This window comes from Caloenas nicobarica, chromosome 21, assembly GCF_036013445.1.
Source record: "Caloenas nicobarica isolate bCalNic1 chromosome 21, bCalNic1.hap1, whole genome shotgun sequence".
Lineage (NCBI taxonomy): Eukaryota > Metazoa > Chordata > Aves > Columbiformes > Columbidae > Caloenas > Caloenas nicobarica.
This window is the reverse complement of record NC_088265.1, coordinates 1,493,525-1,518,933: the sequence shown is the minus strand read 5'-3', so window position 1 is coordinate 1,518,933 and position 25,409 is coordinate 1,493,525. Positions and strand designations below refer to the sequence as shown.

The window sequence follows — 25,409 nt, the reverse complement described above, 5'->3', positions numbered from 1 at the left end:
GGAAGGCGGCCGGCGTGCGGGTGGGGTGGGGTGGGGAGGGAGAGGGACAAACTATTTTTTACCAAAAAAAAAAAAAACCAACAAACCACCCCACCACACAAAACTGAGCAAAATAAGGATTTCCTGGACTTGGCCACGAGTCGCGGCGGTGTGGCGGGTGGAGGGGAGCGGAGCCGGCCGCGGGGCTGCCGAAGCCTCTTGGTGGTGCCGGCGGGGTCTGGATCCGCGTGGAGGGTCCGATCTGTGCTCGGCTCCCAAACGCAGCCAGGGGGGCTCTGGGGGGCCCCAGCCTGAGGGGGATGGTGCCCCGAGCGGTCGAAGAGCCATAGGGATGGTCAGCAGATCGCCCCTTCCCCGTGTCCCCCCGGCACCGTCAGGCACCCCAGCGGTGTCGCCTCCTTCGCTGGACAGCCCCTCTTTTGGGAATACAAACAACAAAAAAGCCTTTCCCTTTGGGATACATGGGGGTTTTGGTTTCTTTCTGTTTGTTTTTTAGGGTTTTTTGTTGGTTTTTTGAGCACTCGGATAATCAGCCACAAACCCGTCCCCGCTGCACTGTTGTTCGCTCGCTGCTGTCGGCCGGAGGGAAGCGGAGGGGAAAGGAGGGGACTTGGGCAAAATAAACAGAAATGATGATGGTGACACATCTCTTAATTGGCATCCCTGCGGGGCTGGAGTTGATTGGATCCTCTATCTCGCGAGTGTAATCTCAAGGCTATTTTGTAAACTTTTGTGGATAACGTTGAAAAAAGAAAAGAGGAAAAATGGAAAGAAAAGGGGAGGGAGGAAGTTCTTGCTTTTCTCGTTTTGTATAAAAAAAGAAAACAAACAAAAAAAGGAAATCCTTTGTGTGCTGGTGTGCAGCTGGAGGGGTCCAGAACCAAACCGGCGCATCCAGAACCAAACCAGCCCCTTGCTTGGGGATCCTTCCATGGGAAAGAACAAGAAAAACCATCCCAGCTGGAGCCGGGGGCCGGTGGGTGCCCCAGGGCGCAGGTACCCGGGATCTTGTGTTTCTGGAGATGTGATGCACCCCCGGGCTGTGCCAGCACGATCGCTGCACACACGGGGCTTTGGAGGGACCAGAAAAACCTTGACACGGTAAAAAGCTGCTTGAACTTCTCATCCATCTTCCCGCCCAGGCGAGATGGTTCCCCGCTGGATCGGCTCCGCTCAGCCAGACACGCGAAACGGCTCCTGCGCCGTGGCTCGGTAATTAGTTCGGAGGTAACGACCCTCCCTGGTCCCCGCTCAGCACTTCGCGTGTGTTCGGGACCCAGCGAGGGCTCCAGGGCTCTAAGCGCAGGCTGGAAGTTAAGCGCAGGCTTAAATACTTTGCTGAATTAGAGTCATGATCTGCTTTAAATACTGGGCTGCGGAGCCCCAGCCCCGCTCCGCTCAGGTGCGCAGCCATCAGTGTTTGCAGACCCAGGGCCTCAAACAGCCTTTCTTGTACAGCGGGGAAAGGTAAATGCAAAATATATTCCCCGTAGTTCAGCTAAATTGGTGCTGGAACATGTGCAAATAGTTGCTGAGAAATCGCCCTGGTGTAAACACATCCCTGATTTAATCCTGTGTGTCCCCGCGATGCCCCTGGCAGCACCTGCATCTCCAGCCCAGCCCCGCAGAAACATCACCAGCTCCCGAACAAGCGCAGCCCCAGCCCCTTAGGGCTGTAATTTGGGAGGTGTAGAGAAAAAGCCTCTTTGATCCTGGTTATCGCGTCTGCTGCTCCCGCTGGGACGGGAGGCGAAGGTTCAGCCACTGCCCGAGTTGTCCGCTCTCATCTACAAGCGGTGCCCGCAGACCACAGATTAAAATGCGAGATACTTGCAATTAATTTGATTTCCTTCGGAACCAGCGCGACCCAAGGAGCAACATGTGCAGGGATGCAGCTCTCCAAGAGATGCTCTGGTGAAGAGGCTCCCAAATTTCTCAAGCCCAAGAGACTGTCGCCAGCACCCGACGCCCCTCCTGGCTGCTCCCAGCCGAGCGGGGGGTGCTGGGGAGCCCGGGGGGCGCGGGACACGAGCAGGGTGGCCCTGTCCCCTCCCGCTCCTCCGTCCGCCCACCTGGGCTGGCAAAGGCTTGTTTGGGAAACGCTTCTCCAGCCCGTCCCACCAGGTCTCACCCTGGGCACTGGTTTCTCTCCCATGAACCATTCTTCCTTACCTGCCTGACAGGTTTCATTTATTTATTTATTTCCCCCCCTCTTTTTTTATTATCTTCACTTTGAGAATAGCAGTAAAAGTCTCATTTCTGCTGCTTCTGCCCTCAACCCCTCCTTCTCAGTGTGAACAGCACCGTGCATCTCGTATGCAACGGAGCTTCTCTTGACAAAGCCGACCGAGAACATGACGTGCCGGGCTCTATTTTAAGCACCTAATAAAACCGTTTTTTGGAGTGACTCCATCATTGTGTCCTTCTTTTGCAGAGCCCTCGCACCTGCCGAGGGCAGAGATGTCCCGTTCGCAGCGCCCATCACCGGGCTCCTGGGCTGGCTGCCGGACTGGCTACCTGCCCGCCTGCCTGGCTACCTGCTCACCTGCCTGGCTACCTGCTCGCCTGCCTGGCTACCTGCCCGCCTGCCTGGCTACCTGCTCGCCTGCCTGGCTACCTGCCCGCCTGCCTGGCTACCTGCTCACCTGCCTGGCTACCTGCCCGCCTGCCTGCACCAAAGGCTTCCAGGCGCTGGGAGGAGCGTGACAGGTGCATATTTATTATTATAGTTAGTTAAAGAATCCAAGCAGGTCTCTCCTCCTCTCTCCAGCACTTCCTCAAGAATGATTTCAATTAAAACACCCCACCTCCCTGGGAAATGTCAGCGCTGTTATCCGCACGCGTGATGCCGTTATGATGAAGCAGGTGCAGCTTCCAGAACCTTTAGGAAAATCAACCTGTCAGGCTCCACAGCCAGCAAATGTCCCATTGCTTCTCCCCCTCCTCCCTTTATCACTGACCCACAGCGGGGGAAACTGAGGCAGGGAGCTGCTTATGGTCTTCAGTCCCTGTTCCCCTTCGGAGCACAGGCTGGCTCAGCAGACAGGCATTTCTATGCACTTTACACCCAGAAGTCACCAACGAAAGGAAGATTCAGGGGTCACAGAGAAACAATTGCAGCTCATTGATTTTCTGTGGCCTTTTCCAGCCCTTCAGAGCTGCAGCAGCTCCTGCCCCTGCCAGAGCAGCCTGGCCGGCCCCGGTAAACGGCTTCAGCTGCATTCAAGTGGGTAATTTAAGCTCAAATGAGGCTGATGGAGAGCAGCAGGGCGGGGGGGCAGTTTGGAGTGGGCTGAGACTAGAGAAGTGCTGACCTCTCTGGGGCTGGGGGGCAATTAGCTGCTCTGCCTCATTCCCAGCTCTTGCTTTTCCTCTCTGCTTGGGGTTTTGGGGAGCTCAGCTCCCTCCCTGGTGCTGGATCCTCTCCTGATGGCCTTTGGGGATGCTGGGGCAGACAAGGCTGCAGCTTCAATTTGTTCTACAGAGCAAAAGATCCCTGGAGGAGCAAGGACATGGGGACACGCAGCAGCATCGCAGGAGAGGTGGGTGCTGGTGTGAGATGGGCACTTGCTGCTGGGTCCCCACTCTGCTTGTGCTGCCCATGCCAGCTTAAATAACTAACTAGGAAACTCTCATGTGCCTGGGTGGCATTTGGGGGTGTTTGGGGTCTGACCCTGTGGCAAGGGAGGGTGCAGGGGGCAGAGCACCCCGGTCCCATCCCAGCGATGTGCGGGGTACCCTCAGTGCTACTGAGTCACCCTGGAGCCCTATTAAATCTTAATTAGGTGGGGAAAGGGGAAGAATTGATTTTTAGATTTGCATGTGGCTAAATGGGAAGACAGCCAGGAGGGGGAAAAGGCAGGCAGGGCTCACGCTGATGGAGAATGAATATTAATAGGGAATAAGGAGCCAGAGCCCAGCTCGGCGGGGGCAGCAGCCGGTGGGGGCATCATGGGGTGAGAAGGGACCTTCTTGAAGCGGCTCGTGGCCCCAAGGAGCGTGAAACTTTGGCAGGGACTCGGCTGTGGCAGCAAAATGCGGGGAGACACGGAGGGGAGCAAAAGCTCCCTCCTTTGCAACGTGTGGCTTTGCAATCAGAGCCAGCAAAAATGGGTAAAAGCAACAGCAAAAATAACCAAATACCCAGTGGGGGGTCAGCAGCATCACCTGTGTGTTGGAGTTTTGCAGAAAACCTCTGGGAGCTGGGGATTTCTAGTGAATACCAAACAGCTTTGATCTTTGCCAATCCTTTCTAAATCTTGAGCAGTGTCTTGTAAATCTTTAATTACAAGAAAATTGCAGCCTTAACAGTGAACACACAAACTGCGTTGATAAATATTTAAAATTGCCACAGCGACAGATCTGAGGGAATTAAGAAAAGATATATTGGAGTGACAGTTATTAAAACCTAGATCCCAGTAAATGTTACCGAGCAGATAAATAATGCAGGTTCCCAGCGGCCGCTCGGCTGCGCTGGGGGGAGGCTGGAGATGGGAGCCCCGGGCCCCAAAAAGCCCAGGGCGGTGGGGAGAAAATGGGGCTAAAAGTGTTTTCTCTCCTGCTTGGAAGTAAAAAGCAGCGTGTGCTGCAGCGGTGCCTGTAGCTGAGGCAGGGCTGGAGCTGAGGGTGTTTCTAAAGCCCCCAGTTCAATGTTTTGCATGGAAATCCTGCTGTTCTGTCATTTTCTGACTAACGGTTGTGTGTGGTGGTTGGTACCGAGCACAGGGTGTGCGGCCACATCCCTCCTGCTAAATCCGCCCAGCTCGGGCTTTGCGGGCTCCGCCGCTTTGTTCCTGCTGCTTGGCCCCATCTGCTTCCTTCACCTTTTTCTCTAAGTTTTGAGGTCACCGACTAAATTTCCATTATTAATTTTCCAGCTAGCATTAAAAATTTATTAGTTCACTAAGGGTAACTAGCAAAAAGTTCATTATTCCTAATAGCACAGGCTTCGCTGACGTGGAGGGAAGATGCTTGAAGCGAGAATTACCCCAGCAACCTTCCCAATAAAATATTGATCCGCAAAGTTGGTTAATTATAAATATTACAGCAGTGTTGCGGAATGTCCCCCGGTTCTGCCTGTTTTGCAGTTAAGCTGCCCTGTCCTGAGGTGGCCTGAGGATGGGGACCAGCTCCGCCTGGCTGAGCTCCATCCCCGGCTCAAACAGACCAGCCTGGTCCAGTGCAGCCCAGCATCGCCGTGTCCCCAGAGCCCCCAGACCCCGTTTTCCCGTCCTCCTCCCACCCCGGTTTTGGGCTCAGGCGAGCACTGCGGGGTGAGGACATGCGTGCTGCTGGGTTTTCCATCTCATTTATGGTGTGCTCTGAACTACGATAACGAAGCACTTAAACCTAACGAGGGGGGCCTGGTTTGTTGGCCTTGCAGAAGTGCTGATGCCCTCCTAGTAAATCTTTAATTGGAAGTGGAAGGGAACTGGGAGGCTCACCAGTAAGGAGAAACCAGTAAATATTTAATTTGGGCACAGCGATTACACAAACAAGGCTGAGGGAAAGGATGGAGGAGACAGATAAAAGTGGCACCTATAGAACATTAAGTCCAGATAAAGTCACCAAGGAGATAAATAAAATATCGGCTTCCAGGAATAAACGGCTGCACCCCGACGGGCGGCAGCGCTGGGCTGCGCTCCAGCTCCCGCAAGGGCTTGAGAATTAAAAATAACTTAAAAAAGCCAAAAACCCCCAAGGGAAGCAGGCTGGAGGTGGGCTGAGCTGGGAGGGACCCGCTCCGTGGCTGGTGGGTGCCCTCTAGTGAGGTGCAGGTTGGGGTGCAGGGGGGGCCCTTTGTGGCCATCCCACCACAAAGCAACAGCTGGAGGTGCTACCAGATGCAACTAAAGGAACGGTTTGGGTTGAAAAGGACCTTAAAGATCATCCAGTCCCAGCCCCTGCCACGGGTGGACACATCCTGGAGGGTGGGAGGTCTCTCCCTCTCTGGAAACACAGGCACAGGAACATCACCATCTGCTTTACTGGTAACACGCTTTTAATCAAAGGTTTTTCCCGGAAACACAGTACAAATTAAAAAATAAACCTACGTTATCATAGAACGCGCTTGATTTAATTAAATTCATTACACGCACGACACAGAACCAGGTCCTCGATTTGGTGGTACGTGCCTTTTTTTAAATAGTGCAAACACACAGCTGTTGTTTAGCAAGCGTTACTGTGGTGACTGTGTGGGTATATACAGAGAGACACAGTTTTTCCCAACAACAACAAAATATATATATATGTATCTGGGAACAACAGGCTGCAGAGAAGGGAGATCCAGCAGGAATTTTCTTTTTCCAGAAAAGCAAGTCTTTATCTTTGCCAGGAGTACAACGTGCTCTTGTCTTCTTCAGGTGTCTTTGGGACCCTCGGAAGGTCACTGTTGAATTTGGTGGCTCCGCTGCCGTGAAGCTCCGCTCGGCGTGGCAAGGTCAGTGCTGCTCTGAGCTCCTTCTCAGAAAGTGCAGCTCTTGGGAAATTGCTGCTCTATTTAAGCTTAAACTTAAAGCAACGAAACATTTTTCTCCTTTTCTCCTGAACCAAATCTCCGCCTCTCTCCAAGCCCCAAGCTGGGCGGTTACAGCCGCACACGATGTGCAGATGCTGCAATAGCTTATTCTTCTACCAAAGGCAAATCAAGTGTAATGTTGTGCTATCTTATGCCTGCTAACTATTTCAGTTAAAAAGAATCAAGCAGTTGACAAATGCATGTTGTAAACACCATGGTTCTACCGAACAAGTCACAGGTACAAAGATCGTTACAATGAAAGTTACCCTGCAAATTTGCTTTTTATCACAAACTGCCACACTGACAAGAATCTTCATTTAATAAAGGAAGCTGCAGAGATCTCAGGAGGATTTTGGTTGGGATATTCAACCTCATTACTGGAACTTAAACTCTCCTGATTTTCTTGCTTCTGTCAACACAAATTACCTTCTTTTCAGTGTGGCCAGATGTGAACAATTCAAAAAAAGCTGCTTTTAGCAAAACATTTAGTTCTCAGAAGTAAAACACTTAGTTTTTAGAAGCGATCGGGGAGGGAGGGAATTCACAGTGTTGAGAAGTGCCACAAAGTGCCACAATGCGCCCTCCTATGCCCGGGACCCCTAAAAGGAAAGAAACTCCCTGAAGAGGGAAGACCCGAGGTGGCAGGAGCTCCCTCTGAACGCGGCAACGTGGCTGAGCTCGGCGTGATTAAAGTGCATCACCAGCAATTTAACAGCCCTTTAGTTAAGGGAGCAATAAATCCGCTTTTCCATGTGGATTGATCCCCATGGACTTACAGACAGTGCACAAAACACGACACAGTTACGCTCAGACTTTTAAAATACAATTGTAAATAACAGCCAACAATAGTCATCTAAATTATAACCGGCATAGAAATAATCACAATACTATGGTGATATCTAAAGTGGACCTGACTTTTGGCAGTGATCGCATTTAGCACCTACTCCGCTATCTTTGCAGAGAAACGATGACTTTGACATCGCAGTTTGGGACCTTCTGCTGGGCTGGAAAAAGGGGAAACGGCCGCGAGAAGCACCCAGGTAACAGCACTATCCTTTTTTTTCTTTTCTATCTTTGGGTCTACTTCCTAGATTAGAGAAAGAATTATAGAGATGATGACAAACCAGCGTTTGTGCTGCATTTCAATGTCTGTATGCCTGGAAGGTGAGGGCACAATTGCTACTGCTGCGTGTCCTCCAAAGCCCCAGGGAATGGGAAGGCTGAGGAAGACCTGAGCGCACTTAGGAAATGACCTCTGAAAAGGCTTAGATGCTTTTAAACTGCAAGTTCTAGCTGAGTATTAACAGCAGAGCAACCACTCACAGCTCCGATGGACAACGTAAATGCTGCAAACATCTGAAGTGTTAAATCACAGGGAAAGAAAATCAGCTGATACTCTTTTGCCACCTGGTATGTGACCTGAGATAGCTGTGGACTAAAAGTTTGGGAGAACTTATTTCAAGTCTGGGAGCAAGGGGACCTTCACCTTACCTAACAAACCTACAGTAAAGAAAAGAAGTCAGAAACTGGATTATTTACTTCTCACTGCCCTCAGGAGAACTGATCCTTGGAGAATGGCTTACCTCAATTGCAAACACCTTGGTCTACCCTCCCACCCTCTGCCACCCCTGTATATCTATATATGTCTATATATCTATATATGTCTATCTGTCCATCTCAGACACAGATCCCCTCAGAACCATTGCACAGGGTTTGACTTACTGGAGAACAACACTCCAACAGCCAAAGTTAAAACTCTTTCCAAAACTTGCTTTCTGCAAGGACCAGCTGTCACAACAGGCAATCCCAGCGACACCACTGAGCTGAAATCAGAAGATTCGGGCAGTTTCAAAGTCGGGGCATTGACAGCAACGTGCCGATCACTCCCTGCTCCCCATGGACTTTAATTTAAATGGACATCGAAAAGCAGATGCTTCTTCATTTGCTGCAGAGAATTCCTTAGTGCTCTTGGTCAGATTTGAATCTCAATTCTCTTTGGTATTCACCAGCCGAGCTCTGAAGTTGTGGTTTGCGCGAGTGCAAGAGAACCTTTTGGTGGAGCAGGCCTGAGGCGGCCCAGCTACCCCATGAAGATCCTGATCACCATCTCAATGTCCTTCCTGCACACCGGACACGGCGATCGCTTCTTCTTCAGCATCTTGGCACACCTGAAACAGGCCACAAGGTGAGCAGTCCTTCCATGGACAATATTCCCATCCCGCGGTCTGTGATGGCACAAGAAGCAAGGATTCAGTAATTTTTTTATACTCTCTAAAGACTGTATTTCTTCCTCCTTTTTATGCTCGGCAAAATGCAACAGAGACTTTTTGCTTTCACATTCTCCTGCCAAATCCAAAGACTCAATAGAGCTGCCGGGATCTACACGCGATTTGTTTTCTACCAGGTACAGGTCTTTGGGTTGGCCAACGGGAGCAGAAATCGTCCTTCGGCAGTCGGGGACATCTATCCCGTCATCACGGGGTTTGTTTTGCATAGCATCAATGTCTGACAGAGACAGAGAGTGAGCCAGTTTGGGACAATCCGAGTACCAGTCCTTCCGCAAGGCCCAGCAGCGGTAGCAGTACCGTTTGCCCGGAGAGTTAAATTTCCTGCATTTGGTGCATTGCCAGCAGTCCTGGGGAATGATGGAGGCAGAGAAAAACAGCAGCAAGTTAGTGGATTCTTGTGTATGACTCATTTCTCCTACACAGGAAAAGCTGCAAAGAAGTTTCACCAGAAAAGGGCATTTATTACCAAGTATAAGCTTGCACGTGCATGATTGCTGGTTTGATTATCAGCACCTCAAAAAGCCTGAAGAGAATTTGGCTGCCCCTGTGCATTCTGGAGACGCAGATTTCGCTAGATGTTTTTGCTTTCCTTGGCCTTTGAAATCCAAACAAGAAATCAGTTTTTCCTACCACAACCAGTAGTATCTGCGGAAGTTTTTCCAGCTGCAGCGGGGCTGCAGCCCATTCCAAGCAGGGCACACTGACTGGAGGGACACCTACCTCAGAAGCAGCTTCTGTATCGGTGTCATCACTTAAGCGTTGAGAATCCTCAAAGTCTTGCAAACATGTGTCCTCAGTCACCTGGAAAGAGCGGAAATGTTGTTAGAGGGGCACAGTGATCTGTATAGAAATATAGTGAAGTTGCTGCTAGAGTTTTCATTAGTTTTAAGTTTGTGCCTTGACAATGCATGCATTTAAACCACACCCCACGCAGACTGAAGCTGTCGCCCCACGTACGGAATGGCGACAGCCTTTTCTGAACGGTTTAAACTGCAGATGGTTATAGATCTGGCTCCTCCAAATCAGCACAGCACCAAAACGCAGATGAAAAGCCAACGATTCTGCATTTCTATGGGATCGATTAAAGGCCAAACTGTGGAACACACACACTGTGGCTGTTTGAAGAGGTACCTTTTTGTCACCTTCTTTTGCTTCCCCGCAGTCAACTGCTTCCACCTTGACTGTGGCGCTGCTCTGATCCGACGGGCACTCGTTGAGGAACCACAAGTCATCGGTAGTATCGGAAACAACGGCGGTGTCTATGTCCTGTTGGAGAGGAAAAAGACGAGAGCGCTTAGAGCTCGGGTCAGGAGCAGGAGAAGCAGCACCGCAGCCAAGGCCTCTCCCCTCTTCCTCTCTAGGAGCCTCCTCAGCCCTGGGGTCACCCCAGAAGCGAAAGGGGCAGCTCCCAACTCTCACAGGATTTTTCTTTTTTGCAAGCAGCGTATTCCTTTTGCTAGCCGGCCACACCACGTCCACCACCTGCACCGGTAACAGCTTTGGACCCAGAAGAAGGGCAAGTCCTGAGATGCAACCAGCGCTCTGGAGAGCAGGAGGAACCCCCTGGGGCTGGACAAGCCTTCAGAGAGCGCCTGGTTTAATTAACACCACCAAAGGTAACCAACACCTGATGTGAAAGGCTGGGACAGGAACACACAAGGGAGAATCCTGGAGTGGGAAGGGGAAAGAAAGAAGACTATTTGATTTACTTGGAACCCAAAAGAGGAGTGGAAAAGAATACAGTGCACCTATTTAAAATGTCTACACACCTGGTTAGTCTGAATATCTGTTGATCCATTACTTCTGGACTTGTAATTGCTTCTGAGGTTGCCTAAAAACCACCATGGAAGACCAGCTACATCCCATTCCTCAAACACTAGGTCCAGTTTAGGCTTCTTGCTTTTAGAGAGGTTTTCTATTAAGTCTTTGTCTGTAAGAGCCAAGTAGAGTCTAAGTCATGCCACACCTACATTATTTAATAGACTAGCAGAGAAAAATTTGCCCCCAGTCAATTTTAGAAATCTTTCTTGCTCTCTCTTTAGCTTTACTTTTAAGATTCAACACAGAAACACAAACATTTCTTTCAGAGCTCTACCCAAGTTAACCCAAGTAGATTTCTTGAGTGACTTGAGATGCAAAAACTGGTTTGAATTTGGTTCACGTTTCCAGTGATGGGAGCTCCTGAATTCCAAAACCAGGCTCAAAATAGGAAGCAGGAAGGTAAGAATCCCTCCTCCACAGCCCTGTGCTTCAGCCTCCTTTTCAGCCCATGCAGTCTAGTCTGTGATCCTAAACTCAGCAGTCTGAATTTCAAAATAACCTTGAATCTCTCTCTCTTCAGTGCCGAGAGTCTCAAAGGCACAGACAGGACTGTTTCTGCCTCCTTTGTACATGCAGCCAGGAAAATATCTCCCGCTCTCATTTGATCGGGAAATACCCATGCTTGCCAAGAAGATTTGTTATTACGAATTAGGTTCCTTGATAGGCGAATATGAGAATAGAAAGTAGGAAAAAACAGGAAAATTGCATCCATAACATCACAAATCCATGAGTGAATCAGCAAGAAATCCCCAGACATTAAAACAAAGAAAATGTCTAAATATGAAGGAGCTGTATTACACTTAAGCTGGATAGAAAAAAAAAAAAGCCATTGTTATTCAGTTCCCTGAGTGGTTTGCAGGTAATGACTGCAGACGGCTCAGGCTGTGTTCTGTGTAATCACAGGAGAGAGTCTCTTGGGAAGATAAATAGATAGAAGTATAATTTCAGCATTTAAAATACCCTTCAGCAAAATCTGTAAATTTTTTCATGGCTTTATTTAGTGACATGTGCTTTTGGGGCTTAACCTGCCATTTTATTCAAAGTGTTTGTTTGTTTATGAGACCAAATATCCAAGCTAGAAAACATGTCTATCACAAAACACCTTTGGTGAACATCTGCAGTTTTCTCCATTTTTAGCACAAGATGATGATTTTTGAAGATTATATTCTACAACAGGTTTTTATTAGTCTCCCAACACCCTCCTCCAGCATTTTGCTGATGCAGAGCTCAATGTGTCACACTGAGGAAGGAGCAGAAGAGCTCGTGCACATGGTGTTACTGCAGAAAAGCTGCCACTCACCTGGGTAATTCTCACATTTTTGCTCTGAGGTAGAAAAAGCAGCAGAATTGCTTTCGCCCTCCATGACGCCAGTGTCAGAACCTTCTTGCTGGCTAAGCTGCACGAAGGAAGGAAAAGGAGATGTTAGTTCATCAGAGCTTATAGGGACAAGGGGATGTAGCACTTCCATTCCGAGTCACCAGCTGCAGTATCGGACCAAGTAGTTATGAAGAGGAAAAAAAAGTTTCTGAACAAAACCTGCACACTGTTAACCCTTTAAGAAGGCTAATGCATCCATAATCAGCACAAACAATGTACTCGCGACCTAGGAAAAATCTTAAGACTGGCAAAAGTTCAAAAGTTGCCATCTTTAATGCGGTAACACTGTGATCTTTGTGACTTTCTGGCCCCCAGTGTAACAAGACACCTCCTAGATTCAACTGCCTGAAGCCCAAAATACACCTGGAAACAAGTTTGAAGTGCAAAGATTTTTCCTGGGTTGCAGATTCTGCCTGAAAGCTTCTGGAAACAATCCTACTAAACACAAAACTTGTTCACATGTTTTAGAAAGCTTAATTATTTGGCAATTCCTACTCAGAAAGGGGACGGGAGAGAGGGGAGGAAGACATGAAAAGACAGAGCACGCTGGAGGAACTGAGGACTAGAAGTGCTACACCCCAGAGAAACGCGCTCAGAGACTGGCACTCTGTTATGGAGAGAACAGAGAAGGGTCACTCTGTCCCTGCTGTGTGGACTCCAAGAACTTTTTCAGGAAGGTGAGGACCTGGCAGCCAAGCAGCACAAAGTTCTGGCAGTCCACCATGCACAGGTACAGAGAAGGGGCACTCTGTACAACAAAAGAAACCACCAGGCAGTGGGTTTACCTTCAGCTGGTCTTGGCTTGGCTTATCGACGCTCTGTTCCTTTGCGAGACTCTGTGCAGCATCTAGATAGCAGGTAAAACAAAAGAAAAAACCTTCCCTGGTAATAACCATTCTCACAACACAGAGGGTGTTCAGCAAGCAACCAACGAGCCAGGCTTGGCAGACCTCTCAGCGACGCTTTAGCAGAAACAGCCCTTTCTTCCTTACAGAGCCGGCCCTTTCCTACGGGCGTTACTCCCGGACTCCCCAGGGACGTACAGAGGCTTCAGCCTACGGAATACAGAGTCTATGACCTTGGAGATGAAGCTTAGTGAAACCTCACAGCATGTAAGAACTTTCTTCCTAATGTGAAAAAACTATTATTTTTCCTACGGGCTGTCCTGCCATTGTAAGTTTTAAGTCTTTTACGAAAGAGGAGGCAGAAGCGCAGAACGATAGCAGAGGGTGGGGATTCGCGCTTGAAGGCTGGATCAGATCCGTGCTAAGGTGAGCAGAAAATAGTAAGTTTTTTATAAATACATAAGGACACAGTTTCTTTCAGCTTATGCTAAGACAGGAAAAAGGTCTTTCTTAAAGGGTGTGGGCAGGAAGAACAAAGACTAGACTAAAGAAGGGAAAATTCCATGCACAGCTCCTTCCTGGGTAACTGCGTACACATCCATAACACAATTTAATCCAGCCAATTATGCTGGCCCCAAAAGTTAATTAAAAGGTCAACCTAAATAGCAAGAACAATCAAATTAACAGAAATCTTTCTACATAATAGGAGAGCTGCACTTAGGAAGTCTACCCTCTAAAGAGAATGACTTGCTAGAGAACAGAAGATGCAGGAATGGCTCCTGCTTGCTCCCCTGTCTATTTAGCAGAGAAATTCCCCACTGAATGCCAGGCAGATGTGAACAGTCTGATTCACATCATGAATCAGGGCACTGAAGACACTGAAAACTGCTGCTATAGGCAGAAAAGTGGAGCACAAAGTGGTCCCTAAACCAGATCAAAACACAGGACCACAAAATGATGTGGCTTTATCCCATATTCTTTGCCCTTCACGCATTAGTTTTGCTTTCCTTTCTGCCCTTCCATCACACTACAGCTTCTGCAGTCACTGATCTTTTAATACCTGAGGAAAACAGAGGCTGTTTGGCTCATCCAGAGTTGCTCTGGCCCCGCACGGACGCTACAGGAGGTGAAGACCTACCCTTCTAACACTTCATAATGCTAACTAGTCTTAAACGCTGTGTGAAAAGACACTCCATCTATCGGAAGGCTCCTTTTCCCAAGCCAAGATATACTAGGAACTGACCACGAAATGTCCTCACAGTGAGGTATTCCTAAATACACCTCATGTGGCTCACACCTAGAGGGAAAGCCAGCCAAGGAAGGACACCTCCTGCTAAAGAGCATTATGTAGAAGCCTAGTCTTTATTACCAAGATGTACTGCAGTCACTTTTCTTTCTAAAAGTGTACTGAAAAGAAGGGGCTGAGATAATGTGCAAAACGATGTGCTGATGAGCACTGATTTGGCTAATGAACACAAGCAGCTATTACAAAACCAAGCACAAAGACCTCTTTAAGCCTTATGGCACTTCTAGTTATTGCGACGTTGTTATGAAAGAAAAACACCACCTAGAGTCATCCTTCCTGTGTGTTTGTTCGAGGTCTGGTCTGCCAAGCTTGTTCCGTTTTATAGTCACACACATCCACAAGCAGACACGGTATAACTCAGTGATCATCTCCTAAAGGAACAGTATTTCCTTCAGCAGGTTTAAAAATCAGTTACACCATGAGTGGACCATACAGCGCACCCAGACACAGGCACACACGGAGCGGAGGGGACAGGGCAGCAAGCAGAGAGCGTTTCGCTGGGATCCTTTGCTCTCCGCATCCACTGCCGATGGGGAACAGGCCAGGGCAGCGCCAGCAAGGGGAACAGCACTCACACAGTCATCCTGCAGTAACCTGGGGAGGGGGGAGTCTGCTTGGAAAGGTTCTTCTACATAGAAAAAGCAGGGGTCCCTCAGAGGCACCAACACATGGCTCAGAGCAGAGGACCAAGCAGTTTAGGGCTGTTTGCTCAGTTTCTAAATTTGCACAAGCTTTTACATACTTGTGCAAAAATAGACTAAGCCCTTGTGAAGAACTGAGTCCATATTATCTGCTTAGAGACCGCAGGAGTACAGCACAAGGCTCCACAACTCTCCTGCTGCAGCTCCCTCATAATTTGCATGCTTGAAGATTTTTTTTCAAATGGAGATTACCAGCTGTACAATGAGAACTGGCTGTAAGGAAGTCGACAGCTGAGATTAATTTAAGAATAAATTTATGACTGAAGAACTTTTGATATAGATTTGATTTCTCTTATGAGCTGGGAAAGTAGCAGTGACCTTTACAGGTTCAAGTGTTTCATTAAAGTCCAGACCTCTTTGGCTTGCAGATCTAGGCTGGGTTTCCAGCATTCTTATATTCAGTCTCAAGACTATGAAAGTATGAGACCGAGACATCACAGCATGCTATGAAACCGAGAAAGGACTGAGAAATCAATCACGATTTGGATGAGATACTTGAGTCACGGTGATTTGTACAGCCGCAGTATTTAGCTCTGTCAGCCGTTCTTCCAGACAGAGCAGCCACATTACTCAACACCTGAGTTCATATCACAGCTACTGGCGGTGGACACACAGAAAAGACACATACTCAAAGAGATTGCCTTGTTAAAACCTTCATTAACAGCTTGTTCCAACTTCCGAAACATTTCTCTTTTTTAAGTATCGTTACTTACCCAAGTTACCTCAACACTACATTGAATATAGTTGCCCACACTGTGACAAACCTACCTGCCATAGCAGCAGAAGTCAGGTTCCGTTTCAACATGTCATACACTGGGCTGTGGGAAAGAAGGTGACAGTTGAATAGAGTCACAAAACCAAACGGCATTACCCCGTTAAACCAGGGACAGAAATTCTCTTTTATTATCCAGAGAAACGCTGGAAACTGCAGTGCCTTTTTTGCCACTCCTAAATGCTTGCTAGAGAGAAGTCTCACTCAGAACTTAACTGAAGGATGCAGATTTTAGCTGAAGTGTGAGATCAGGGGCCTAAGAAGCTGCAGAAATAAAAGGGGGAACAGGTGTCACCTCGAGCAGCTCACTGCTTGAACCATTCAGAACGGGCTCTTCAAAACAAAGGAGCTAAACCCAAACTTGTGAAACGCCTCAAAAATAAACCCCTGAGCAGGACACCTGCTACTCACAGAGGTTTATGTGACAGCAAACAGAAACGGTGACACGGAGAGTCTCCTGTCCCAACCACCTCTATAATGCAATGTTCGTTATGTCACTTTTTCCTACCTTGGATCTTTTACAGAGAAGCTCTCCAGCCCCAGCAGTTCTCCCAGCTGATCTCCTCCGCAATAGACCATGTGTTGCTGGTTTTTGTCATAGAGCTGCCTCACCATTATATACTGTCCCAGGTAATGCATCACCTGTGGATACATAACGTACCATCAGCCACATCTGCATGAAGATCACAAAACATGGAGAGGAAACATCCTTTGAGAGCTACAGCGAGGAATCCGGAGCACAAGAGGAGAAAGCAAAGTGCGTTCAGTGTAATACAGGCAGGTTCCAGCCCCATTACCCACCAAAGTGACCCCGCTGAACAACAGTGTCACCAAAAACTTGCTAACACTACTCCTTCCACTGCAGAAAAAATGATTTAACTGAGTTAAAATGTTAATCTATACAAGTAACCTGCATTTAATGCTCAACTCTCCCCATTTAAACCATTCAATTTGTTTTTGCAAAAAAATTTAGGAGCTAAATAAGTTATTTAAATGCATAAGTGTCTAAAATAAGTCACAGGGCTCTGCAGGAATATTTGACACATTCATAATGAAAAACCACTGCATTTAATTCTTCACAGACAGGATACTCTTGTAAATCACAGTGTCATTTTTTTAATCTTGTACACATATTGCATTTTAATCTTAAAATAAATGAATTCATGGGGTCTCTTACGTTTAGCTGACAAGCCATTTCAAAGGCAAGTTAAAGAAAAATATCAACTAGATTTCAATTTTAAAGGCTTTCAGGCGCTGAGCGGAGAGCAAGACAATTGAACAGAACCTCCCACACACTTTCAGGAAGCGGCTCTCCCAGCTCTCCTTGCTCTAAAGAGGTTTCTGATTTTCCAGGATAAATAATTTTCTTTAATACTTCACACTCGCATTCTGATTCCTCTGGGGGCTCTTAAGACAATTTATGACTGACTAAATCACAACAGCCCGATGGGTAAGGTATCCTTATTTTGCAGATAAGGCTTCAAAATCCAGAAAAATCAACAGCCAGTTCCAACCCCTCCCCACTAAGAGCCACGTCCCAAACAATGGGGACAGGCACCATTTCAGTGCTTGGAAACTGAACCCACCTCCTTCAGCGTGAAGGTTTCACCTTGGGCGCCCGCAGCCTGCAGAACCTTCAGAAGCGGCAGTTTGGGTCGCACCTGAAACACAGAAGTGCAGAGTTTTGTTCAAACGTCACCCTGGTACATGTGGCTGCATCCCACTGCCCCTCAACACCGTGGTTTGGGTTGGGGGCGGTGGGGGAACTCTGCTTGCCCCAGGCTGACCTGCTGAAGGCTGCTGTTCTTTTTTCACAAGGGATCTGCATGGACAAATGCTTAAAAAGAAGTTAGAAGGACTGAAAATCAGCACAACCATTCTGACTCAAGTACAAGACAAAAAAAAAAAGCCAAGGAATTTGGGCGGCCAGCTCTAAAGGCTTTACTCACTCATTGTCCCATTAACTTTGTCTTTCATCCTCAGAGCCTGGTCTGGAGTCCCAGGCAGTGACTCACCAAACCACTCAGTCATTTATTTCAGAGTAAGGATGGTGCATTCAGATGCCGCTTCAGTAGCAGTGCCTGGATCTTCTCAATTAGTGCAGTGAACAAAACAAGTCTGCTCTGTACAGACCTTTGGGAATATGTATTTATTAGGATCCACGAATGGGTACATAATAAGACTGCATTAAACACAAGGTGTGGTTAATTAACACCAAAGATCAGGACCTGTATTTTCTGTGGATCTCACTCATCAACCAAAACCTTTATTATATAAAATATAAAGCACTCTGGGAGCAATTCAACTGCTCCACAACCCCTTCAGTTTTCACCCACATGCCCAGGCAGCTTTGAGTAGCAGATGAGACAGACAATGCTATATAAAACAGCAGCAAGTTTTAAATAGCTTCTCCCCCTTCATTTATTCCACAAGAATTTTAACAATTCCTAGGAGTACAACCACTGAATCTCTTCCTCCATTCTTGTCTACCAGAGGCTCATACAGCGACATATTTCCATCTGTCACAGGACAGAAAGCCCAGTCCTCAGCACACGATGTTCTTTGCTGTTTTCCCTACATTTTTACAAGGCTTAGGCTCAAGGCAGGTAATCTGTGCCAGCTGGTAAGGGCCTTCATCTATCAGCATTAGGTGGGTTCACCTGTGTCCCATACCCATCCCTCCTTTCCGCCTATAGAAAGGCATATAAATATTTCCTCTCACAAGGAGCAGAACCTGCTCCTGACTCTGCAATGTCTTCTCAAGGGGCAGCCTGAGCTGCAGCACCATCTTCCTGCACAAGGCAAGGAGAAGAGGTTTTAATTGTTTGTTATAAATGTAATTTGCCACTCAGTTATCAGACAGTATCTTGGCAAAGTATCTGTTCTCTTTTCTCATATTGTTTAAAAAAAAATCTCTGTGAATGCGTCTGCTCTGCCTGTTCTCTCATTATTCTGTTTGTTAAATGTGTTTTCAAGCTCAAACAGAACAGCTCGTGTCCAGCCCCAACTCTCATTCTCAAAACCAGCTTTTTCACTAGGAAAGAGCTGAGCACAACTCAAGTAAGTGCTTGTGTCAGCACATCTTTTTAATAAGATAAAATTATGTGTTTGCATTCATTCATTTCTCTAATGACCACTCTCAAATGGATTTTGAAGCAACTCCTTATATGTCTTTCTGATTAAAGAAGCAACCTAGTTAGCTTGATCACTTTAAAATGGGTCTGCAGCTACTACAGCACAGCCCAAATAAAAGTGTTTATTCTGCACTGCCTGGGACAGAGTGTTGACAATCAATATTTTGCTACTAATGCCAGAGCCCATTTGCTTATTTTTTTCATGCAGAGTGAGTTGAATAAATAAGCATATACATCAATTCTGCACAGGACTTGGCTACCTTTCAAAGCTTCTAAATTAAGCCTCAAATGGGAGGATCTCTCAGCTTCCCATCAGCTTATTTCCATTCCTGCCACATCCTCTCATATTGTGGAGACATTTTTTACAAAGAATTGGCTCTGGAAAGCTGGATGCCTGTCTTGGAGAAACTGTCCTGATTTTTAGACCAGATTTCTCCAGTAATTGTTTGCAAATTTCTCCGCTCTGGCTGTCGATGTGGTGTGACAGAGCGAGTCTATTACAGTCAAACCACACACCAGCCACGTTGACCTTGGCTCGCGGCTACTTCTTGTTCCAGGGACAGTTTAGGAATAGTCGATAACAGGAGTACTATGTGTTCAACGCTCACCTGAGTCCAGAAAAGCCACGGGGATATGTTGCTGACTAAAACAGTTCAGCACACAAGGTTACAAAGCTCCAAAACAACTGCGAGAGTCCAGCACTAGCAGGAATGCTCTTCTGTGTGGAATTCTTCAAGTGTGGGTCCAGCACAAAAATATGTGTTATACAATTTCTTGTAGGGCCACTTTTACCTTCTTCTTCCCCTCCTCTCCCTTTAAAATGTTCATAAATCATTGATCTGATAGCGAAAGCCAACGCGACTCAGGACAAAAGCCCTTCTCCATCGGGCTAAATTCTTCTTACTTAAATGTACTTGGAGAGCTTTGATTTGCTGGAATTACTGCTGTAGTGATGAGAAAGCTGTGAAGATAAGTGGGAGACATCATTACCTGGTTAGCTTGTCCGAGTGTGATTCTGCAGGCGCTCTCAGCTGCTGGATGCTGGGCAGAGCTGGAAGATGTCATTGTGGCAGTGATGAGCTGTTTACAGCACAAACCTGCAAATGAAAAGATTCATGTCACAGTTAAGCTGAGAGACGTGGTCTCGAGTTTAACCACTTCCACTTCTTAGAAGCTTCAGGAAACCGGTGTTTAAAATTAGCCCTACCTGTGTATCTTAAATGACTGCGGTATAATGTTTATGTTACCATGTCCCCCACCTGCTCTGTCCAAACTGAACTGATTGTCCTACCCGAGCTGCATCCAGTGCCTGACAAACAGCCATGTGAGAACGAGCAGGACAGATTTCCTGTGGCACTGAGGATGCTTTGCCTCTGCCCATCTCAGCACGGTGAGGGGTGAGGAACTGCCAGTCTCCATTGAGCTGCAAACTCTGAACATGGTGAAACCCTTGCGTCAGAGGGGGGGAACAGCAGCTGAATCACAGTTAACCACACTGGAACCTTCCCAAGGCAGTGACCCCCCCCAAAAGGAGGAGCAGCCAGTGCTGATTACAATGATTAACACATATTATCACATTCCCCACCTGCCTTTCCAAGAGCTGACAGCCTGAAGCTGCAGCAGCTTCATCCCAGAGATAGATCCAGACTGTGAATTAAACAGTCCTGAGAGCGTTACTGGGTGAGATGACCCTTTCCTGGAAAGGAACAGAAGGGGAAGTCCTGCAGCTATTTGAATTGGTTTCAGTATCCACCCCAAAACCTCAGCTTCACACACAGAACGAGCTGGGATGACTCATGGTCACAGCACAATCCAGTTTAACCTACCCTGCCCAACAGGTCTGAAAACTTATTTATATTTAAAGAGAGAGGCTGATGTAAATTAACCAGGCACTGGAAAAAAAAAAAAATTAACTTGAACCTGCTGGAGAAGGAACTTATGTCTTGACCTCTTAGTCTCAGCAGTAAAGCTTAAACCAATAAAACTGTAGTGTGTCCTCAGACCCAGCTGCAAGAAAAATCTCCATTTCAACATGAATTTGGTTGCGCTTTTGCAGGCAGTTCTGAAACAAGCCCTGCAACTGCCACTGGGCAAGCTGAAGGTCAGAGCACGAGATGAACTGAACAGTGAAGCCTGGCTCCTGGATCTGCACACACAGATCAAACTTGGGGAGAGTTTTTACTGGGTGGAACATGCAAAAAGTGTCAACTTTCAACCTGTGCAGTAGTTTAGATTTGAAAATGTGAAGCCAAAAACCTCTAAAACAATATCTAAATTGTCACAGACTTTTCCAGATAGACTAAATTAATTTCTTATTACTATATCAGCTACAAAGAATGTAAACCGGGATGATTAGCTACATTTCAAAGTGCACACTAGCAAAATAACCAGACTTATTCCTGAGGAATGTAACCAAACATCAGAGAGATGTAGACAAAACAGGCCGGACATCTGCAGAAACCTCCATAATGACAAAAAAAAAAAATCGGAGTTTGAACAGCAACTCAAGTCACTGAGCACTGTAACCGCTCAACCCATCCCACCCTTTCCCCAGCCATGAGAAGGGACTTTGTAAGAGGCTCCTGAGAGCTCCTGTAGCATTAAGTTTCTCTTAAAGCAAAATCAGAAATAAAAACATTCCCAAAGATCAAGCCTATCTCTAAATATTTAGGAAAGCCTGATTAAAGTATATAAAATATCCAAGTTTGGTAAATAACACTGATAGTGACCAGATCTAGGCAGTAACTCAAAATAAGTGACTTACAACAGCTCAAACCACTTCCATGCTACCAGCATCTTAAATCTTAACTAAGGTTTCCATTATACTTCATAATGCCGAGCGCATTGTGACACAAACTGCCTGCAGGACCCTTTCCAAGCTGAGCTGTGCTTTGTACCAGCTGCAGAATAACTTACCACCCTTGAACTGCTCTGCTAGAAGGAGTACGGAGCAGTAGGACAGGGCAGCGGCTGCCTCAGTTTCCCCTTCACTCCTGCCAAGAGGAGTCTGCGTGTCCTTGGGCAGCGGAGCTTCCTGCGGATGCTCCGAGTGGCTCTTTCAAAAACCAGCGGGGCCTCCAGCTCATCTCAGGAAAGGGAGTCACCCAACACCGCAGCTCCTGATAAGAGCTTGAGTTGGTGTGAAAAAGGGACAAAATGCATTCCTGGAAAGGCTCTGCTACCCCAGGTTGAGAGTCAACTAAAGCTCACTTTAACTGTTTCAGTACTGCTTTTATTAGAGAAAGGCAAGTTTGTGCCTTGCCTCCAGTCCTTACAGATAAATTGTATTTTTAGACTCTTAGCAATATTAACTTCCTTTAATTAGAAATCAGTCTTGAGATCACTGAATGCTGTCTGCCCAAGCGTGCAAGCTGTAAAACACATCTGGACTGCAGATGCCCACAAGTTTTATGGCCGCAGTCGCTAGTCGTCGTCCTGCCAAGACAGAAAATCCCACTCACATTCCCACCCTCTGTTGGAAATTCCTAAAGAACTGAGAAGCTTCTTGCTCAGTGAGCCCTATTTAACCTTGCCCTGCAATCTTCCCCCCCTATTTTATGCCCAATATCTTACCCCACAATCCTGGAAGTGTCTAATTTGCAGCCAACTGAAGGAAGCACCAGTGAACTTACTGCTGTTGCCGTCTGGAGCTTTGGAGCTACATATATAAGAAAATTACACTGGAGCAGAGCAATGACTCGGAGGAAACCATGAATCACAGCGTAGTCATGAAGTAACAATTTGTTCCATTTGATCACTTGATATGGTCATGCAGGCTACAGGAACAAGTTGTCCACCCGATTTGTGAGGAAAAGCTCCTGCTCTCAAGAGATCAAATCCCCACTAGATCATGGGTTTTGGTGCTTGTGCATGACAAGGTTTGGAAATAAAGATCTCAACAGACCCAGAGGGTGCGAGCACAGGGTACACGGGCTTCTCTTGTCTGAGAAGTTGTAGCTAAACTTCTAATTCCAGTTCAGTTTCTGTTTTAAAGTCTCACTCCAATGAAAGAATACGGTTTTTAATTTCTGTGCAAAGTGAAAACACAGCAGGGAGTGTAAACCAGGCATTTTTGGTGGAGCTGTGGGCTGTGTAACTGCTCACTGCACCAGCAGGCTGAGCTCTGACATTCCAGTCTTGTCCTCAGCACTCAGGATATAGATTTTGACCCTTTTTGATCAGCACGTTTCCCACGCAGCCTCCCAGCAACGGGTTAATGCAGGATGGAGCTCAGCACCTGCATCTGTTAAACTCTGCTTCTGTCCAATTTTGGACAGGTGAGGGCTTATTTTGGCTCTTTTTAACCCAGAGCACAACAGTCTGAAATTCTGCGCTGTCCCAGGAGGACGTGTCAGAACTGATCAGCCTAGAGATCATCTATTAAAGTCCTTCTGTTTAATGTGTGAGACATAACACGTCTGATCTTGGAGTTATTAATCCCTCCCTGAAAACACTTCCCTGTTGCTCATACTGGACTTAGCAGAGCAGCGACTTCCAACTGTTAAACCGCACAGCCTCTGCGAAAGCAGGGTTGGGTTTAAGGTATAAAATCGCTGTGTGAAAGATGACGCACGGCAACAGTCCCAGTCAGCTCTTTGCTGTTGTCTGGTCATATCACATTCCTCTGCAACTTTTACCCTAAATGCTGCCAAAGTTTTTAGTGCTGTAGGTAACTATTGGGTATGAGAAAGCTTGGCAAGGGGGAAAAGTATGTGCTCTGGAAAAGATGCAAAAATGCAGAAACACTTGTTGCATCTCCCTTTATTACTGGAGCAGACACTCGAAGCATCAGGAACTGCAACCCACAGGCTGGCAGACAACAGTAATTGGTCCTTAAAAGCGTTCGGCAAGAAATACAATTAGAATAACACTTAAAGTTTGGAAGCTGTTTCTGAAGGGCAGCGGCGCAGCTCTCGGCGCTGGGAGCTCTTGCTGTGTTTCCAGCGCAACTAAGTGAATGGTGCAACTGAAACACCGTTTCTTCAGTCCAAGAGTGGAGTTTTCAACTCGTTTTTGACACTTCGTTTATTTTCTTCTACCCAGCAAGAGGGTTTTTTTCAAGCAGAAATACCTTCCTGGTGAGAGCCGGTAACCGCTGCCCTGGCTGCACACGCACACCCCCGCTGCCTCTGCTCCCCCCCGGGCCCTTCCCGCCGCCCCCAGAGCCCCGCGGGGTCCCCGCCCCTCCTCAGCCGCCTCCCCCGGCCCCTCCTCGGCCGCCTCGCACGGCCCCGCCGCCCGCCCCGCTCGCCGCCACCGGAGCGCTGCGCCCCCGAGCCCCGGGCTCACCCTACAGCTGCTCCATGAGCCCCGGGCCGGGCCGGGGCCGGGGGGTGGGCGGGGGACACCCCTACGCCCCCCGCGGCCTCCGCTCCACCATCTTAGCGGGCTCCGGGCCGCCGCTTCCCCTCCGAGCCAACATGGCTGCCCCGGCGCTTCCGCTCCGGCGGGGCGGGGCCATAGAGCGGGACGGAAGTTGCGCCTAGAAAGGACGCGGAATTCCCTTGCGGGGAGCGCGCCCCCGTGCGGCGCTGGAGGACCGACCGGTGAAAGGGAGCACGCGTCGCCTCGGCTCGGTGCAACCCCCCGCCCCCCGGTGACCGTTAAGTACGGGACAGAGCCGCACGCCGCTCCTGCAGCCCGGTGCGGGGCCTCCTCCGCCTCCCTCTGCCCAGCCGGTGCGGGGCCGCAGCCCTTCCTTGGCCTCGTACGAGCCTCCCGGTGCCTCCACCGACCCGGTGCGAGCTCTCCCAGCCCGGTGCGAGCTTCCCGCCGCCGCGATGCACAATGTGGCGCTCCGCCGACGCTGCCGTGCGCTGATAACACCATCCTGGTAACGGCTTTCTCAGAGCCCGGATAGCTCAGTCGGTAGAGCATCAGACTTTTAATCTGAGGGTCCAGGGTTCAAGTCCCTGTTCGGGCGACTGAACTTTTCCCATTCCGATCCTGTCTTTTTTTCTTTTATTACTTTTTCGCTTCTCTTCCAGGACTATTCAGGAGCGCAACCAGGACCCTCCGGTGGGAAGAACCGCTATTGCCGCTGGTGAAAAAGGCTTTTGAGAGGAAAAAAAAGAAAAAAAAGGGATAGAAAATTCTGTCGCCCGAACAGGGACTTGAACCCTGGACCCTCAGATTAAAAGTCTGATGCTCTACCGACTGAGCTATCCGGGCTCTGCTAACTAGTTTTGCTCTGCCTGTACATCCGGCTGCAGGCGGGCTGAACGGCTGCCTGCACCCCCTGCCTGCACCCCCTGCCTGCACCCCCTGCCTGCCCGAACCCCCCGGACACTCAGTCTGTGCCCCGGTTACCGCCCGGTTTGGGACACAAACAGCACAGGCGGATCCTGTGCCTTGTTCTTTCCATAGGTGCAAGGTGGGTGTCAGGCAGGGAGTGCCCAGCAGAAGAGAGTCCCCCACCGCGTGTTTTTGGGGTACACCCGTCCCTGCCACCTCGCAGCAAAGCTCAATATGGGGTGTGTGGGTGGGAGGGCAGCACCGGAGGAACCTGGGGTGTTTCAAAGGGTGTCAGGCAAAGTGTGAAGAGGAGCATGGGGAGTAATCCATCCCAGCACAGGGGATACTGGGGTGTGTTTGATTAGTGGGATTTCCCCGGTCTCCCTGCAGCACCGCTTGCAGCTTGCCCATGA

At 48.2% G+C, this 25,409-nt stretch overlaps 1 protein-coding gene and 2 non-coding genes across 3 annotated transcripts; 1 reads left to right on the top strand and 2 right to left on the bottom strand.

The window, feature by feature from the left end:
• Window positions 1-5,983: 5,983 nt before the first annotated feature.
• On the bottom strand, window positions 5,984-24,188 carry MDM4 (MDM4 regulator of p53). The gene is made up of 11 exons (XM_065649460.1): window positions 24,052-24,188; window positions 19,753-19,859; window positions 17,215-17,289; window positions 16,137-16,270; window positions 15,625-15,674; window positions 12,790-12,851; window positions 11,927-12,023; window positions 10,575-10,735; window positions 9,937-10,071; window positions 9,526-9,606; window positions 5,984-9,152 (listed from the first exon to the last, which is right to left on the bottom strand). The coding sequence occupies exons 2-11, from the start codon at window positions 19,825-19,827 to the stop codon at window positions 8,598-8,600; spliced, it is 1,425 nt and encodes a 474-aa protein (XP_065505532.1). The 5' UTR covers window positions 19,828-19,859; window positions 24,052-24,188; the 3' UTR covers window positions 5,984-8,597.
• A 424-nt stretch (window positions 24,189-24,612) lies between these two features.
• TRNAK-UUU (transfer RNA lysine (anticodon UUU)) lies at window positions 24,613-24,685 on the top strand. Its single transcript has one exon. It is a non-coding gene; the product is annotated as a tRNA-Lys (tRNA).
• Window positions 24,686-24,860: 175 nt separating this feature from the next.
• On the bottom strand, window positions 24,861-24,933 carry TRNAK-UUU (transfer RNA lysine (anticodon UUU)). Its single transcript has one exon. It is a non-coding gene; the product is annotated as a tRNA-Lys (tRNA).
• Between the last annotated feature and the right edge of the window lie 476 nt (window positions 24,934-25,409).